The 18,393-nt window shown below is 47.7% G+C and overlaps 1 protein-coding gene across 1 annotated transcript; it reads right to left on the bottom strand.

The window, feature by feature from the left end:
* Nucleotides 1-3,985: 3,985 nt before the first annotated feature.
* LOC120041299 (protein ADP-ribosylarginine hydrolase-like protein 1) lies at nt 3,986-17,676 on the bottom strand. Its single transcript, XM_038986236.1, has 7 exons — nt 16,443-17,676; nt 10,090-10,254; nt 8,980-9,105; nt 6,219-6,359; nt 5,921-6,048; nt 5,131-5,263; nt 3,986-4,968 (listed from the first exon to the last, which is right to left on the bottom strand). The coding sequence occupies exons 1-7, from the start codon at nt 16,654-16,656 to the stop codon at nt 4,799-4,801; spliced, it is 1,077 nt and encodes a 358-aa protein (XP_038842164.1). The 5' UTR covers nt 16,657-17,676; the 3' UTR covers nt 3,986-4,798.
* Nucleotides 17,677-18,393: the final 717 nt, after the last annotated feature.

Below are 18,393 nucleotides of genomic sequence, written 5' to 3'. Positions count from 1 at the left end.
AATCCTGAATCTGACCTTCAGCTTCTTGATCTGAACCCGGACCCCTTATCTGCTTATTGACTACAGAGTGACCTTTCACCTTCTGATTCCAGTTCCTCCCTTTTTTGTGTTGAGGTGAATCCTTCAGAGCAGCTACTGTCTTCTCTGACCCTATATCTCCTCCCTGCACTCCAGAGGGGTTCTCTTTCCTCTGCTGTCCCCAGCCTTTACTCTTAACCTGCTGCTTCACTGAACTCTGACCTTTGACGGGTTGACCTGGTTGACCTAAGCACTGTTGTCCCTCTTCTTCCTGACGACTCACTAATTCTTTGACACGAACACCGGTCCCTTTGACTTTACCAGGTGAGCTGGTACCAGGAGAAGAGCTTTTCTTCAGGCAACTCACGTCACTTCCCCGTTGCACCGTCGCCATGGTTTCAAACTTGTCCATTATGGCAGACAGTAGCTGCCCCTTGCCGATCGGTCGGGGTCTTTTCGACGCTCCTCCCCCCTGTGTGGCCCCTCCCCTCTCCTTCTGCGTTGCTGCGGCAAACCTGGCCAGCACATCCTTAACAGTGTTCCCCTTTCTCACTCCACGTCCTGTTTTGGGAATGCAGCCCTCAACCTGTCCACTAGGGGTCTCTCTGATCCCACAGCCTCCCCCTCTACCCTCTCTGGAGGACAGTGCCAGGGCCCCCACCTCCCGGCGGTGAGTGAGCGGAGGGTTGGGGGTGTTCCTCAGGAACTTGGCCTGGAGAAGCTGGAAAGAGGTGAGGCGCCTTGAGACGTCGCCCCCTGCTGGTCGACCTCCACACCTGCTGAACTGGGGCACCTCCAACCCCACACTGACCTCCGGCCCTAACCTCTCAGGGGGCCTCGCGGTGGGGCTCCGGCTGGGCAGGTCCTGGGTTAAGTAGTGGAGCAGGCTCTCCAGAACCCCTCTGAGCTCCGGGCGGGTCGTCCGGTCCCAAACCAGTTTCTTCAGGGCGCTGGTGTCCACAATGAGGCCTGATGGCCCTGCATTCACTGCTCTCTCTGCTCTGTAGGGAAACAGAAGGGCCTAGCTTTGTTCTCAGGACAGAACCGGGACCATAGAAATAGAATCTAGATTCTATTTCTATGACGGAAACATCCTGTGATAGGGCTGACTAACCTCGACCATCTCTGTACTACTATAACCTCTACCATCTCTGTACTACTATAACCTCTACCATCTCTGTACTACTATAACCTCTACCATCTCTGTACTACTATAACCTCTACCATCTCTGTACTATAACCTCTATCATCTCTGTACTATAACCTCTACCATCTCTGTACTATAACCTCTACCATCTCTATACTACTATAACCTCTACCATCTCTGTACTACTATAACCTCTACCATCTCTGTACTACTATAACCTCTATCATCTCTGTACTATAACCTCTACCACCTCTGTACTACTATAACCTCTACCATCTCTGTACTACTATAACCTCTACCATCTCTGCACTACTATAACCTCTACCATCTATGTACTACTATAACCTCTACCATCTCTGTACTATAACCTCTACCACCTCTGTACTACTATAACCTCTACCATCTCTGTAGTACTATAACCTCTACCATCTCTGTACTACTATAACCTCTACCATCTCTGTACTATAACCTCTACCACCTCTGTACTACTATAACCTCTACCATCTCTGTACTATAACCTCTACCACCTCTGTACTATAACCTCTACCATCTCTATACTACTATAACATCTACCATCTCTGTACTATAACCTCTACCATCTCTGTACTACTATAACCTCTACCATCTCTGTACTACTATAACCTCTACCATCTCTGTACTACTATAAGCTCTATCATCTCTGTACTATAACCTCTACCATCTCTGTACTATAACCTCTACCATCTCTATACTACTATAACCTCTACCATCTCTATACTACTATAACCTTTACCATCTCTGTACTACTATAACCTCTACCATCTCTGTACTACTATAACCTCTACCATCTCTGTACTACTATAACCTCTACCATCTCTGTACTACTATAACCTCTACCATCTCTGTACTACTATAACCTCTACCATCTCTGTACTACTATAACCTCTACCATCTCTGTACTATAACCTCTACCATCTCTGTACTATAACCTCTATCATCTCTATACTACTATAACCTCTACCATCTCTGTACTATAACCTCTACCATCTCTGTACTATAACCTCTACCATCTCTGTACTATAACCTCTACCATCTCTATACTACTATAACCTCTACCATCTCTGTACTATAACCTCTACCATCTCTGTACTATAACCTCTACCATCTCTGTACTATAACCTCTACCATCTCTGTACTATAACCTCTACCATCTCTATACTACTATAACCTCTACCATCTCTGTACTATAACCTCTACCATCTCTGTACTATAACCTCTACCATCTCTGTACTATAACCTCTACCATCTCTGTACTACTATAACCTCTACCATCTCTGTACTACTATAACCTCTACCATCTCTGTACTATAACCTCTACCATCTCTGTACTACTATAACCTCTACCATCTCTGTACTATAACCTCTACCATCTCTGTACTATAACCTCTACCATCTCTGTACTATAACCTCTACCATCTCTGTACTATAACCTCTACCATCTCTATACTACTATAACCTCTACCATCTCTGTACTATAACCTCTACCATCTCTGTACTACTATAACTTCTACCATCTCTGTACTATAACCTCTACCATCTCTGTACTATAACCTCTACCATCTCTGTACTATAACCTCTACCATCTCTGTACTATAACCTCTACCATCTCTGTACTATAACCTCTACCATGGACAATGAATTCTTTATACATGACAGAATATTCATTCCTTGCTCAGTACATTAGCTGCAGCAGCAGATTTAGGGATGATTTACATTTCCAGTGAGTGTTCTAGCAGTGTAGGACTGTTTAGTTGATCTGTAACAGGGACTGTTTAGTTGATCTATAACAGGGACTGTTTAGTTGATCTATAACAGGGACTGTTTAGTTGATCTGTAACAGGGACTGTTTAGTTGATATATAACAGGGACTGTTTAGTTGATCTATAGCAGGGACTGTTTAGTTGATCTGTAACAGGGACTGTTTAGTTGATCTATAACAGGGACTGTTTAGTTGATCTATAACAGGGATGGTTTAGTTGATCTATAACAGGGACTGTTTAGTTGATGTGTAACAGGGACTGTTTAGTTGATCTATAACAGGGACTGTTTAGTTGATCTATCAGGGACTGTTTAGTTGATCTATAACAGGGACTGTTTAGTTGATCTATAACAGGGACTGTTTAGTTGATCTATAACAGGGACTGTTTAGTTGATCTATAACAGGGACTGTTTAGTTGATATATAACAGGGACTGTTTAGTTGATCTGTAACAGGGACTGTTTAGTTGATGTGTAACAGGGACTGTTTAGTTGATGTGTAACAGGGACTGTTTAGTTGATCTTTAACAGGGACTGTTTAGTTGATCTGTAACAGGGATGGTTTAGTTGATCTATAACAGGGACTGTTTAGTTGATCTATAACAGGGACTGTTTAGTTGATCTATAACAGGGACTGTTTAGTTGATCTATAACAGGGAGGTGGGGGTAAGTAGAGAAGAGAGAGAAACAGACTATTGGTGGTTTCTAGGGTCCTGGTACAGTGAGGTGGCTATATCCCAATTATCTATCCTTCCTCCCAGAGTGTGCACTTGTTCACTTCCCTTCACTGATTTGAAAGGAAATGAATGGTATAAGAAATATGGTGGACAGAATATGGTGGTGGAGTGCACACTTCAGCAGAAAGGAGATATTATTGGGACACGTCACCGGTGTTAGTTAGGATTGACCTCTGACCTCTACAGCATTATAAAGACAGTAGCAAAGAGAGACACGGACCTCAGAGGTGATATATAGATATCCACTTTAATCTGATAATAACACAATTATTATCATGACAGGCACCATGTCACTCGTGGTGAATCCACAGCAGACAATAATAAACCAAAACATGAGATGAGTGCAAATAACAGACTAAGAGTGGATCCCAAATAGAACCCTAGTGCACTACCTTTGACCTGGGCCCATAGGGTTCGGGTCAGAAGTAGTGCACTATATAGGGAACATATACTATATGGGGGTACAGACTAATAACAAGCCTGTTGTTTAAATCTCATTTACACAGGACCGTCTTCTTTGTCTACAATCACATGTTTTAAACCCAGGACTGGCGTATGTACAGTAGGTAGGGATGTTAGTTCATCCATGTTCATCTATAGATGAGAACACGTTGGGCCTCTGGAATCTATGGAATAGTTACATTACATATCCAGTTCAGGAGTTCTGATTCTGATTCTGATTCTGATTCTGATTCAGTTTCACATGAATGACTTTAGTTTTTTTTAGAAACACTTAATGGAACTGGACCGGAACTATTCCAGAGACCCCAGCAGCAGCAGTTGAGAGAGAGACAGAGAGGAGGGTACAGGCCGAGCTAGGGGGGCTGCAGTGCTGTGGGATAGGTAGGTAGCAGAGGAGGCTGGTAGGAGGAGATATAGAAGGACAGGCTCATTGTAATGGCTGGAATGGAATAAATGGAACAGTATCAAGCATATGTATTCCCCTTCAGCCATTACATTGAGCCGTCTTCCTATAGCTCCTCCCACCAGCCTCCACTGGTAGGTAGGTAGGTGAGCAGCCAGTAGCCAGCCATGGTGGAGTCATTCATGTGTAGTTCCTATGTCGGCCAGAAGAGGGCGGTGTGGGCAGGGTGGTGTTGTTACTTTTCTGTGCTCCTCTCTGCGGAGGCTGCCTTGTACAGCTCGGCTCCGAGCTCCTCCAGCCGCGTGCGTCGGTCCACATCCTGGTGCAGCCCTTCAGGGACCTGGGACAGGCCGAACAGGAGACCGTACAGACAGCCTGCTATCAGTCCTGTGGCACTGCTCTCCCCTGGGGGACACAATGACTAGGTCAGAGACGATACTAATGGCAAGGACACACACACACACACAAATAAATATACAAACACAACAAGAACACACACACACCTACACAACTCTTATGTAGACTACTTGCACGGACAACAAACAAATGCACACACACACAGCCCACCTCCGTGGAACATGGCGCGGCGGCAGAGCTGGGTCCAGTCGGAGCCTGAGGCCAGGAGAGCATCGTAGGCTATCATGGGAGCATCATGACCCCTCCGTCCAGCCCGGCCCTCTGAGCTCCAGCGCTTATACACCTGTAGAGAGTAGAACACACCTGAGTTAAATACTTCTACACCTGGAGAGAGGAGAACACACCTGAGTTAAATACTTCTACACCTGGAGAGGAGAACACACCTGAGTTAAATACTTCTACACCTGGAGAGAGGAGAACACACCTGAGTTAAATACTTCTACACCTGGAGAGAGGAGAACACACCTGAGTTAAATACTTCTACACCTGGAGAGAGTAGAACACACCTGAATTAAATACTTCTACACCTGGAGAGGAGAACACACCTGAGTTAAATACTTCTACACCTGGAGAGGAGAACACACCTGAGTTAAATACTTCTACACCTGGAGAGAGGAGAACACACCTGAGTTAAATACTTCTACACCTGGAGAGGAGAACACACCTGAGTTAAATACTTCTACACCTGGAGAGAGGAGAACACACCTGAGTTAAATACTTCTACACCTGGAGAGAGGAGAACACACCTGAGTTAAATACTTCTACACCTGGAGAGAGGAGAACACACCTGAGTTAAATACTTCTACACCTGGAGAGAGGAGAACACACCTGAGTTAAATACTTCTACACCTGGAGAGAGGAGAACACACCTGAGTTAAATACATCTGTCAAATATCTTTAAATATCCAGTTTGCCAGGTAGAATGGAACCAATAGATGACCTTGTCTGTCTCCTCAGCGCTGTAGGTGTCAGGAAACAGTGGCTTGTTCTGCCCCTCCTCCTCCATGCCTCTCTCCTCCAGGTAGAACTGCCACTTAGCCTCGAAGTAGAACCACTTCTCCTGGTACTCTGCAGTGGACACAACATACACCACCATTTAATCACACACACACACAGTCTATTTTTCTCACACACACACACACACACACACACACACACACACACACACACACACACACACACACACACACACACACACACACACACACACACACACACACACACACACACACACACACCTGCCATGTGGCGTATGGTCTTCTTACAGTACTCCTCGGCCTTGGGGAGGACCTTCATGAGGTCGCGACCCCAGGTCACCAGCGGTTTGCCCTGCACCGCGTACGACGCAAACAGAGCCGTGGTCAGAGAGCCCAGGAAACCTGTTGGAATCAGCCAGGTCAGTATTATGTGATTATAGATGGTAATACCAGGTAAATCCAGTGAACCTGCTCCCAGACCTGTTGCTGTTGTCTTGCCTATAGGAGTTGGTAAGACACTAACCTCGTCCCCAGGCTAATCACTAGAGCAAGACAACACAAACAGATGTGGGACCAGGCTAGTTAAATAGCAGGCTATACTATAATGTCTAGCCTATGGTACCTGTAGGGTGGTTGGGTCATGGTCTATGGTACCTGTAGGGTGGTTGTGGGTCATGGTGTATGGTACCTGTAGGGTGGTTGGGTCATGGTGTATGGTACCTGTAGGGTTGTTGTGCGTCATGGTGTATGGTACCTGTAGGGTGGTTGGGTCATGGTGTATGGTACCTGTAGGGTGTATGGTACCTGTAGGGTGGTTGGGTCATGGTGTATGGTACCTGTAGGGTGGTTGGTTCATGGTGTATGGTACCTGTAGGGTGGTTGGGTCATGGTGTATGGTACCTGTAGGGTGGTTGTGGGTCATGGTGTATGGTACCTGTAGGGTGGTTGTGGGTCATGGTGTATGGTACCTGTAGGGTGGTTGTGGGTCATGGTGTATGGTACCTGTAGGGTGTATGGTACCTGTAGGGTGGTTGGTTCATGGTGTATGGTACCTGTAGGGTGGTTGGGTCATGGTGTATGGTACCTGTAGGGTGGTTGGGTCATGGTGTACAGTACCTGTAGGGTGGTTGGGTCATGGTGTATGGTACCTGTAGGGTTGTTGTGGGTCATGGTGTATGGTACCTGTAGGGTGTATGGTACCTGTAGGGTGGTTGGGCCATGGTGTATGGTACATGTAGGGTGGTTGGGTCATGGCGTATGGTACCTGTAGGGTGGTTGTGGGTCATGGTGTATGGTACATGTAGGGTGGTTGGGTCATGGTGTACAGTACCTGTAGGGTGGTTGGGTCATGGTGTATGGTACCTGTAGGGTGGTTGTGGGTCATGGTGTATGGTACCTGTAGGGTGGTTGTGTGTCATGGTGTATGGTACCTGTAGGGTTGTTGTGGGTCATGGTGTATGGTACCTGTAGGGTGTATGGTACCTGTAGGGTGGTTGGGTCATGGTGTATGGTACCTGTAGGGTGGTTGTGGGTCATGGTGTATGGTACCTGTAGGGTGGTTGGGTCATGGTGTATGGTACCTGTAGGGTGGTTGTGTGTCATGGTGTATGGTACCTGTAGGGTTGTTGTGGGTCATGGTGTATGGTACCTGTAGGGTGTATGGTACCTGTAGGGTGGTTGGGTCATGGTGTATGGTACCTGTAGGGTGGTTGGGTCATGGTGTATGGTACCTGTAGGGTGGTTGTGGGTCATGGTGTATGGTACCTGTAGGGTGGTTGGGTCATGATGTATGGTACCTGTAGGGTGGTTGTGGGTCATGGTGTATGGTACCTGTAGGGTGGTTGGGTCATGGTGTATGGTACCTGTAGGGTGGTTGGGTCATGATGTATGGTACCTGTAGGGTGGTTGTGGGTCATGGTGTATGGTACCTGTAGGGTGGTTGGGTCATGGTATATGGTACCTGTAGGGTGTATGGTACCTGTAGGGTGATTGTGGGTCATGGTGTATGGTACCTGTAGGGTGTATGGTACCTGTAGGGTGGTTGGGTCATGGTGTATGGTACCTGTAGGGTGGTTGTGGGTCATGGTGTATGGTACCTGTAGGGTGGTTGGGTCATGGTGTATGGTACCTGTAGGGTGTATGGTACCTGTAGGGTGATTGTGGGTCATGGTGTATGGTACCTGTAGGGTGTATGGTACCTGTAGGGTGGTTGGGTCATGGTGTATGGTACCTGTAGGGTGGTTGTGGGTCATGGTGTATGGTACCTGTAGGGTGGTTGTGGGTCATGGTGTATGGTACCTGTAGGGTGTATGGTACCTATAGGGTGGTTGTGGGTCATGGTGTATGGTACCTGTAGGGTGGTTGGGTCATGGTGTATGGTACCTGTAGGGTGTATGGTACCTGTAGGGTGGTTGGGTCATGGTGTATGGTACCTGTAGGGTGGTTGGGTCATGGTGTATGGTACCTGTAGGGTTGTTGTGGGTCATGGTGTATGGTACCTGTAGGGTGTATGGTACCTGTAGGGTGGTTGGGTCATGGTGTATGGTACCTGTAGGGTGGTTGGGTCATGGTGTATGGTACCTGTAGGGTTGTTGTGGGTCATGGTGTATGGTACCTGTAGGGTGTATGGTACCTGTAGGGTGGTTGTGGGTCATCGTGTATGGTACCTGTAGGGTGTATGGTACCTGTAGGGTGGTTGTGGGTCATGGTGTATTGTACCTGTAGGGTAGTTGTGGGTCATGGTGTATGGTACCTGTATTGTGGTTGTGGGTCATGGTGTATGGTACCTGTAGGGTGTATGGTACCTGTAGGGTGGTTGGGTCATGGTGTATGGTACCTGTAGGGTGGTTGTGGGTCATGGTGTATGGTACCTGTAGGGTGGTTGTGGGTCATGGTGTATGGTACCTGTAGGGTGGTTGTGGGTCATGGTGTATGGTACCTGTAGTGTGGTTGTGGGTCATGGTGTGTGGTACCTGTAGGGTGTATGGTACCTGTAGGGTGGTTGGGTCATGGTGTATGGTACCTGTAGGGTGGTTGTGGGTCATGCGCCCCGTCTCAATGCTGACCTCCACTAGGTTGTCTATCCTCTCAGGCTGCCAGTACTTCATCCCCACACACATGGCCTTGGTGGCTGCTCCAAACCCAGAACCTGGAGAGAACCCACCAGAACAATGACTACATGGTGAGAACCCACCAGGACAATGACCACATGGAGAGAACCCATCAGAACCCACCAGAACAATGACCACATGGTGAGAACCCATCAGGACAATGACCACATAGAGAGAACCCATCAGAGCCCATCAGGACAATGACCACATGGTGAGAACCCACCAGGACAATGACCACATGGTGAGAACCCACCAGGACAATGACATTTAAGTCATTTAGCATTTGACCACATGGTGACCACATGGGTTCTCTCCATCAGAACAATGACCACATGGTGAGAACCCATCAGGACAATGACCACATGGAGAGAACCCATCAGAACAATGACCACATGCTGAGAACCCATCAGGACAATGACCACATGGAGAGAACCCATCAGGACAATGACCACATGGTGAGAACCCATCAGGACAATGACCACATGGTGAGAACCCATCAGGACAATGACCACATGGTGAGAACCCATCAGAACAATGACCACATGGAGGGAACCCACCAGGACAATGACCACATGGTGAGAACCCATCAGGACAATGACCACATGGTGAGAACCCATCAGGACAATGACCACATGGTGAGAACCCATCAGAACAATGACCACATGGAGGGAACCCACCAGGACAATGACCACATGGTGAGAACCCATCAGGACAATGACCACATGGAGGGAACCCACCAGGACAATGACCACATGGTGAGAACCCATCAGAACAATGACCACATGGTGAGAACCCATCAGAACAATGACCACATGGAGGGAACCCACCAGGACAATGACCACATGGTGAGAACCCATGACCACATGGTGAGAACCCACCAGGACAATGACCACATGGAGAGAACCCATCAGAACAATGACCACATGGAGAGAGAAAGAGAGAGACGGCACATGTGCAGGTTGAACTGAACCCTACTAAACCATGTCACCATCACACCTCACACATCTGTTGTGACCTCTGACCTTTCTCATTGAAGGGCGTGTGCCAGGCCAGCAGGAAGTTGTTGGGTTTGAGGTGAGCACATCCCTCCACGGTGACTGGGTCAGGAGGGCGACCCTGGAGAGACACCATGGCCTCAACATACACCCTGACCAGCTCCCTGTAGAGGTCCTCCAAACACCAGTAGTCTGGAACAACACAGAACAGATCACCGTTTATACATAGTTAACGCACCACAGTTTACACACAGCATAGTTAACGCACCACCGTTTACACACAGCATAGTTACCGCACCACAGTTTACACACAGCATAGTTACCGCACCACAGTTTACACACAGCATAGTTACCGCACCACAGTTTACACACAGCATAGTTAACACACCACAGTTTACACACAGCATAGTTAACACACCACTGTTTACACACAGCATAGTTACCGCACCACAGTTTACACACAGCATAGTTACCGCACCACAGTTTACACACAGAATAGTTACCGCACCACAGTTTACACACAGCATAGTTACCGCACCACAGTTTACACACAGCATAGTTACCGCACCACAGGTTACACACAGCATAGTTAACACACCACAGTTTACACACAGCATAGTTAACGCACCACTGTTTACACACAGCATAGTTAACGCACCCCCGTTTACACACAGCATAGTTAACGCACCCCCGTTTACACACAGCATAGTTAACGCACCCCCGTTTACACACAGCATAGTTACACACAGCATAGTTAACGCACCACCGTTTACACACAGCATAGTTACCGCACCACCGTTTACACACAGCATAGTTACCGCACCACAGTTTACACACAGCATAGGTAACGCACCACAGTTTACACACAGCATAGGTAACGCACCACAGTTTACACACAGCATAGTTACCGCACCACAGTTTACACACAGCATAGGTAACGCACCACAGTTTACACACAGCATAGTTAACGCACCACCGTTTACACACAGCATAGTTAACGCACCACCGTTTACACACAGCATAGTTAACGCACCACCGTTTACACACAGCATAGTTAACGCACCACTGTTTACACACAGCATAGTTAACGCACCACTGTTTACACACAGCATACGTAACGCACCACAGTTTACACACAGCATGGTTAACGCACCACAGTTTACACACAGCATAGTTAACACACCACTGTTTACACACAGCATACGTAAAGCACCACAGTTTACACACAGCATAGTTAACGCACCACAGTTTACACACAGCATAGTTAACACACCACTGTTTACACACAGCATAGTTAACGCACCACAGTTTACACACAGCATAGTTAACACACCACCGTTTACACACAGCATAGTTACCGCACCACAGTTTACACACAGCATAGTTACCGCACCACAGTTTACACACAGCATAGTTACTGCACCACAGTTTACACACAGCATAGTTAACACACCACTGTTTACACACAGCATAGTTAACGCACCCCCGTTTACACACAGCATAGTTAACGCACCCCCGTTTACACACAGCATAGTTACACACAGCATAGTTAACGCACCACCGTTTACACACAGCATAGTTACCGCACCACCGTTTACACACAGCATAGTTACCGCACCACAGTTTACACACAGCATAGGTAACGCACCACAGTTTACACACAGCATAGGTAACGCACCACAGTTTACACACAGCATAGTTACCGCACCACAGTTTACACACAGCATAGGTAACGCACCACAGTTTACACACAGCATAGTTAACGCACCACCGTTTACACACAGCATACGTAACGCACCACCGTTTACACACAGCATAGTTAACGCACCACCGTTTACACACAGCATAGTTAACACACCACTGTTTACACACAGCATAGTTAACGCACCACTGTTTACACACAGCATACGTAACGCACCACAGTTTACACACAGCATGGTTAACGCACCACAGTTTACACACAGCATAGTTAACGCACCACAGTTTACACACAGCATAGTTAACGTACCACAGTTTACACACAGCATAGTTAACACACCACTGTTTACACACAGCATAGTTAACGCACCACAGTTTACACACAGCATAGTTAACGCACCACCGTTTACACACAGCATAGTTACCGCACCACAGTTTACACACAGCATAGTTACCGCACCACAGTTTACACACAGCATAGTTACTGCACCACAGTTTACACACAGCATAGTTAACACACCACTGTTTACACACAGCATAGTTACCGCACCACAGTTTACACACAGCATAGTTAACACACCACTGTTTACACACAGCATAGTTAACACACCACAGTTTACACATAGTTAACGCACCACCGTTTACACACAGCATAGTTAACACACCACAGTTTACACAACACAGTAAACAACAGCAAATCGATCAGTCTGGAAGCTTGTCATTAAATACACCTGCAAAGGGCCAACTATGCATCATGATGCAAACCGTGAAAAGTTAACTCTCTCTCTCTCTCTCTCTCTCTCTCTCTCTCTCTCTCTCTCTCTCTCTCTCTCTCTCTCTCTCTCTCTCTCTCTCTCTCTCTCTCTCTCTCTCTCTCTCTCTCTCTCTCTCTCTCTCTCTCTCTCTCTCTCTCTCTCTCTCTCTCTCTAAAACACACACACACACACAGAGAGGGTAGTCAGACGCTGTCTGTCCGTGGGGGGCTGTGGCATGTTTGACGTACCAGCCAGATGAGAGTCTATGTTTAGATGTCCAGCCTGCTGTGCTTACATTATACCATGTGATCTGCTGGGGGGGGGGGGGGGCTCCACACGTGTGAGTCATGGGTTTGTGCTTGTGTGTGTCATTGATGTGGTGTGTGTGTGTTTGTCACCTTTGTTTCAGGAGCAGAGGGCTTTGGGGATGAACCAGACGGGTGTCAGGGAGAGAGGGATGGGGTGTTCCAGTTAGTGTGGGCTTAAGTAACTGAATGAAAATCATTCATTCCGTCTTCTCATCCTAGTTTACCAGACAAGACAAGCGGTGTGAATACCCTTCACTACACTGTCTACCTCCATATTAGAACCCTATTCTCTACACTCTCTACCTCCTAAATAGAACCATATTCTCTACACTGTCTGGCTCCTAAATGGCACCCTCTATTATAGTTCATTACTTCTGACCAGGGCCCATCTGGCTCGGCTCAAACGTGGTGCACCATGTGGAATAGGCCCTAGTCAGAAATAGTGGACTATGGGAAAAGGGTACCATTTGGAACAGAACCTGTGTTTAGAACCAGTTGCCTGCAATCTAACCGGTCATGTCTTGATGTATCATCTCTGAAGCCCTTTCCCCTTGTTCCAGGACAATTGTTCCTATCCGTCTCTTTTTCATGGTCCTTCGAGCCGGATAGGGTTGTGTACATCCCTACTTTATCAAGGAGGGGTTTGATGTTGGGTACTTGTTGCTGTTTGACCTATGCTTTGTTACACATCAGGTTTGATATTTACAAAGCATCTCAAAGTAAGAGCACTGATCTAGGACCATTTCTACGTGTTAGGTCATAATGAAAAAGATAACATGGACAGATAACATCCTTCTTTGGGATGCTTTAAAAATACATGCCCAGAATCACTGTTCTCATGATACATGAGAACAGTTCCACCAATGGTGGAACAAACTCCCTCACGACGCCAGGTCAGCGGAGTCAATCACCACCTTCCGGAGACACCTGAAACCCCACCTCTTTAAGGAATACCTAGGATAGGATAAAGTAATCCTTCTAACCCCCCCCCCCCCCCTTAAAAGAGTTAGATGCACTATTGTAAAGTGGTTGTTCCACTGGATATCATAAGGTGAATGCACCAATTTGTAAGTCGCTCTGGATAAGAGCATCTGCTAAATGACTTAAATGTAAATGTAATACATAGGCTGGCCTAGGCTGTAATAAAGGCCTATACTTGCGTAGGCCAAGATATACATTGACATCCCCCTCTTCTCTCTGTCCCCTGTGGTAGATGGATCAGGGACGGTGTGTATTAAGCGTTTCAGAGTAGGAGTGCTGATCTAGGATCATTTCCTATCTGTCCATTCATTATAATCTAACAAGAAACACGGATACCACATCAGTACTCCTACTCTCAGATGTTTTGTGAATATGGACCCAGATCAGAGTTTATAACATAGGCCTTTACCTGCGTGGGCCAAAACTAGATACACTGAAATCTTCTTCCCCTCTTCCTCTCCTCCCCTCTCCTCTTCCTCTTCCCTCCCCTCCTCTCCCATCACCCTCCTCCTCTCCCCTCCCCCTCCTCCTCTCTACTCCCCATCTCCCCCTGTCCTCCCTCCTCCTCTCCCTCTCCTCATCCCCCCTCCTCCTCTCCCCCTCTCCCCTCCTCCTCCTCTCCTCTTCCTTTCCTCCCTCCTCTCCTCCCTCCTCTCCTCAGCTCCTCCTCTCTCCTCCTCCCCTCCCCCTCCTCTCCCCACCTCCTCTCCTCCTCCTCTCCTCCTCTACCCCCCACCTCCTCCTCCTCTCCTCTCCTCTCTATGAGCTGTGCTATAGATCAGATGAGTATTGTTTGCTTCCAGCTCCTGTCAGTGTCAGTGATTCATGGTGGTTCTCTGGCCTGACTTGGTGAGAGTCCCAAATTACACCCTATTCCTTATATAGTGCACTACATTTAACCAGAGTCTTATGGAGTGGGAGCCTGGTCTAAAGTAGTGCACTACATAGGGAATAGGGTGCCATTTGGGACACATACCGGGCTGTGTTGTTGGAATGCGGCTAAGCAGCAGGCTTATCCGTAAGGCTGTCATCTCTCTACAGGAGCACTGCTGGCTTTGAACACAATCCACCAGCCAAATACGATACAGGATCACCAAGGGGGATAGCTACTGTGATGTGATGAGACCTGGTCTCTCTATTGTTCTCCTCTGCCTGAGGACAGGCTCATGTTCTCCTCCCTAGTTCTATTTTGGACTTATCTGATCTGGCAGCTCCAGACGTCCAGGCCAGCGGTCGCTAGGTGACATGCGTGTTGTCCTGTCAGGCTGTCCATCTATAGAACTCCAGCCTGGTCCCAGATCTGCTCCTGTTGTCTTGCTAACTCCCAGTTGTGTAAAGTACTTCAAGTAAAAATACTTCAAAGTACTACTTAAGTAGTTTGTACTCAAGTAGTCTATACTTTAATTTACTATTTAAATTTGACAACTTTTACTTCACTACATCCCTAAAGGATATTATATACTTTTTACACCTTACATTTTGAATGCTTAGCAGGACAGAAAAAAGGTCTAATTCACACACTTATCAAGAGAACATCTCTAGTCATCCCTACTGCCTCTGATCTGGCGGTATATTTCAGCAAATATGTTTATTTTTGAAACTGAAGTATATTTAAAACCAAATACTTTTAGACTTTTACTCAAGTAGTATTTTACTGGGTGACTTTCACTTGAGTCATTATCTATTAAAGGTATTTTTTACTTTTACTCAAGTATGACCATTGGGTACTTTTTCCACCACTGTTATCTCCTGCCAATTCCATTGCCATGACCATAGGAGTTGGCAAGACAGCACAAACAGATCTGGGGACCAGGCTAGACTCCAGGCTAGACTCCTCTGATGAAGAGATGAAGAGTAGATGTGATGACATGTGAAGAAGGTGTTTGGGATTACGGCCTGCGCTGAGTCATTTCTGACTGCTATAGGGATTATGGTGTAAGCCAAGCATTGTCCAGAAGAAATATGTCCCATTGAGTGATTAGGAGTTTCCACAGACTGCTATTCTCGTCTCTCTGTAAAATCAGACTGGACAGGTGTGTGTGATTGAGGAGATAGGAGGTTTAGGTGGGTGAAGAGAGTAAATGAGTGAATGTGTCAGTGTGAATGAGGAGATAGGAGGTTTAGGTGGGTGAAGAGAGTACATGAGTGAATGTGTCAGTGTGAATGAGAGAAACACCAAACTACTGGTGTTCTCACTGTCTCTGAGACCTCTACAACCATGGCAATCATTCTACTGCTATTCTATTTGAGTTCCCTTTACTCGTTTCCTTTACTAGGCTTACACAGGCACTGTATCATAGATACAGATGTATCATAGATGATAATATCATTGGAACCAATGAGGAAGTACTATTGATTGGTCAATGTTACTGTTTAGTTAGTATACATCCCTTCTAGCATGGTCGACTAGCACCAACTCTCCATGTCCCCTAACCCTCCATGTCCCCTAACCCTCCCTGTCCCCTAACCCTCCATGTCCCCTAACTCTCCATGTCCCCTAAACCTCCATGTCCCCTAACCCTCCATGTCCCCTAACCCTCCATGTCCCCTAACCCTCCATGTCCCCTAACCTTCTATGTCCCCTAACCCCCATCTACCAATCCCTCCTCTAACCTCCGTGGGTATGTCCTGTCCTCACCTGTGATGAGGGCCTCCGCGGTGGTCATGTGCATCAGGGCTCCATCGCTGAGGGGCCAGTTGTCAGGGTCCAGTTTCAGAGCCCCAAGGCCCCCCAGAGAGGCCAGCTCTTCCTGGATCTGTGGCCCAGAGGGGCAGCTCTCCCAGCGGCCCTTACGGTAGCCCAGGGCGTCCCCCACCCCCGCTAGGACTATACCAGCCTGGAACTTCTCCATGAGGGTTAGGGTTCAAGATGCCCACCAACCCGGACTAAAACAAAGGACTGTAATGTAGGTTTCAACAGGAAGACTAGTTCAGTCCTTCTCTATACCGACTGGGGGGGACACAGGCTCCAGGTAGACAGTCTCTACGGGTTATAGAGGACACAGGCTCCAGGTAGACAGTCTCTCTACGGGTTATAGAGAACACAGGCTCCAGGTAGACAGTCTCTCTACGGGTTATAGAGGACACAGGCTCCAGGTAGACAGTCTCTCTACGGGTTATAGAGAACACAGGCTCCAGGTAGACAGTCTCTCTACGGGTTATAGAGGACACAGGCTCCAGGTAGACAGTCTCTCTACGGGTTATAGAGGACACAGGCTCCAGGTAGACAGTCTCTCTACGGGTTATAGAGAACACAGGCTCCAGGTAGACAGTCTCTACGGGTTATAGAGGACACAGGCTCCAGGTAGACAGTCTCTACGGGTTATAGAGGACACAGGCTCCAGGTAGACAGTCTCTCTACGGGTTATAGAGGACACAGGCTCCAGGTAGACAGTCTCTCTAGGGGTTATAGAGGACACAGGCTCCAGGTAGACAGTCTCTACGGGTTATAGAGGACACAGGCTCCAGGTAGACAGTCTCTCTACGGGTTATAGAGGACACAGGCTCCAGGTAGACAGAGTCTCTCAGAAACAGTCTGACTCCCAAGATACTATAGTCCTCTTCTAGAAGCCTGAGATAGTGTTCCTCTGGTTAAACAGACAGAGCTTCTAGAAGCCTGAGATAGTGTTCCTCTGGTTAAACAGACAGAGCTTCTAGAAGCCTGAGATAGTGTTCCTCTGGTTAAACAGACAGAGCTTCTAGAAGCCTGAGATAGTGTTCCTCTGGTTAAACAGACAGAGCTTCTCCTCAGCCTGCTGGCAAACAAAAACAGTCCACTGTCCGTCTGGTCCACCTATCCTCAGGGGACGTATAAGGGTCTCCGACGCTGTCACACGCTGTGTTGCTCTCTGGTCTGGTAATCTAATGGTCTAGTGGTGTGTCCTTCCTAAACTGGATGGGGTCGTGGTTGGATCTCTCTTTTTAACTGTGAATGGTAGCAGTCCAGTTCAGTCCCCACCCCCATAGCTCTGAGCTCATCTATCAGCCTAATCACCAGTCACTCTCTCTCACTCAGTCTAACACACAAGGACACACACATCTTTATCAGCAGCCTCTGTGTGTGTGTAGAGGCTCTGGGCTGTGATCAGGTGTCTCCTAAAAAGGCAATACCCTCGTCCCCAGAACTCCAGGGCTACAGCCAGGGCTGGAGGGTTAGAGGGCTGGATTAGAGGGCTGGAGGGTAGGATGGTTAGAGGGCTGGAGGAGGGGAGGGCTGGAGGATTAGAGGGCTAGAGGAGGGCTAGAGGGCTGGAGGAAGGGAGGGTAGGAGGGTTAGAGGGCTGGATTAGAGGGCTGGAGGAAGGGAGGGTGGGATGGTTAGAGGGCTGGAGGAGGGGAGGGCTGGAGGATTAGAGGGCTAGAGGAGGGCTAGAGGGCTGGAGGAAGGAAGGGTAGGAGGGTTAGAGGGCTGGATTAGAGGGCTGGAGGAAGGGAGGGTGGGATGGTTAGAGGGCTGGAGGAGGGGAGGGCTGGAGGATTAGAGGGCTAGAGGGCTGGAAGAGGGTCAGACTTTGGTTTCCAAACTTCGGCTTGCCTCCAGAACAATTTTTGTGTGCCCAAACAGCTGAAAAAACCAGGGCTGGTGGGTT

This window comes from Salvelinus namaycush, unplaced genomic scaffold (genome assembly GCF_016432855.1).
Source record: "Salvelinus namaycush isolate Seneca unplaced genomic scaffold, SaNama_1.0 Scaffold431, whole genome shotgun sequence".
Classification (NCBI taxonomy): domain Eukaryota; kingdom Metazoa; phylum Chordata; class Actinopteri; order Salmoniformes; family Salmonidae; genus Salvelinus; species Salvelinus namaycush.
The sequence above is the reverse complement of the archived record's forward strand: the minus strand, read 5'-3'. Positions and strand labels throughout refer to the sequence as shown.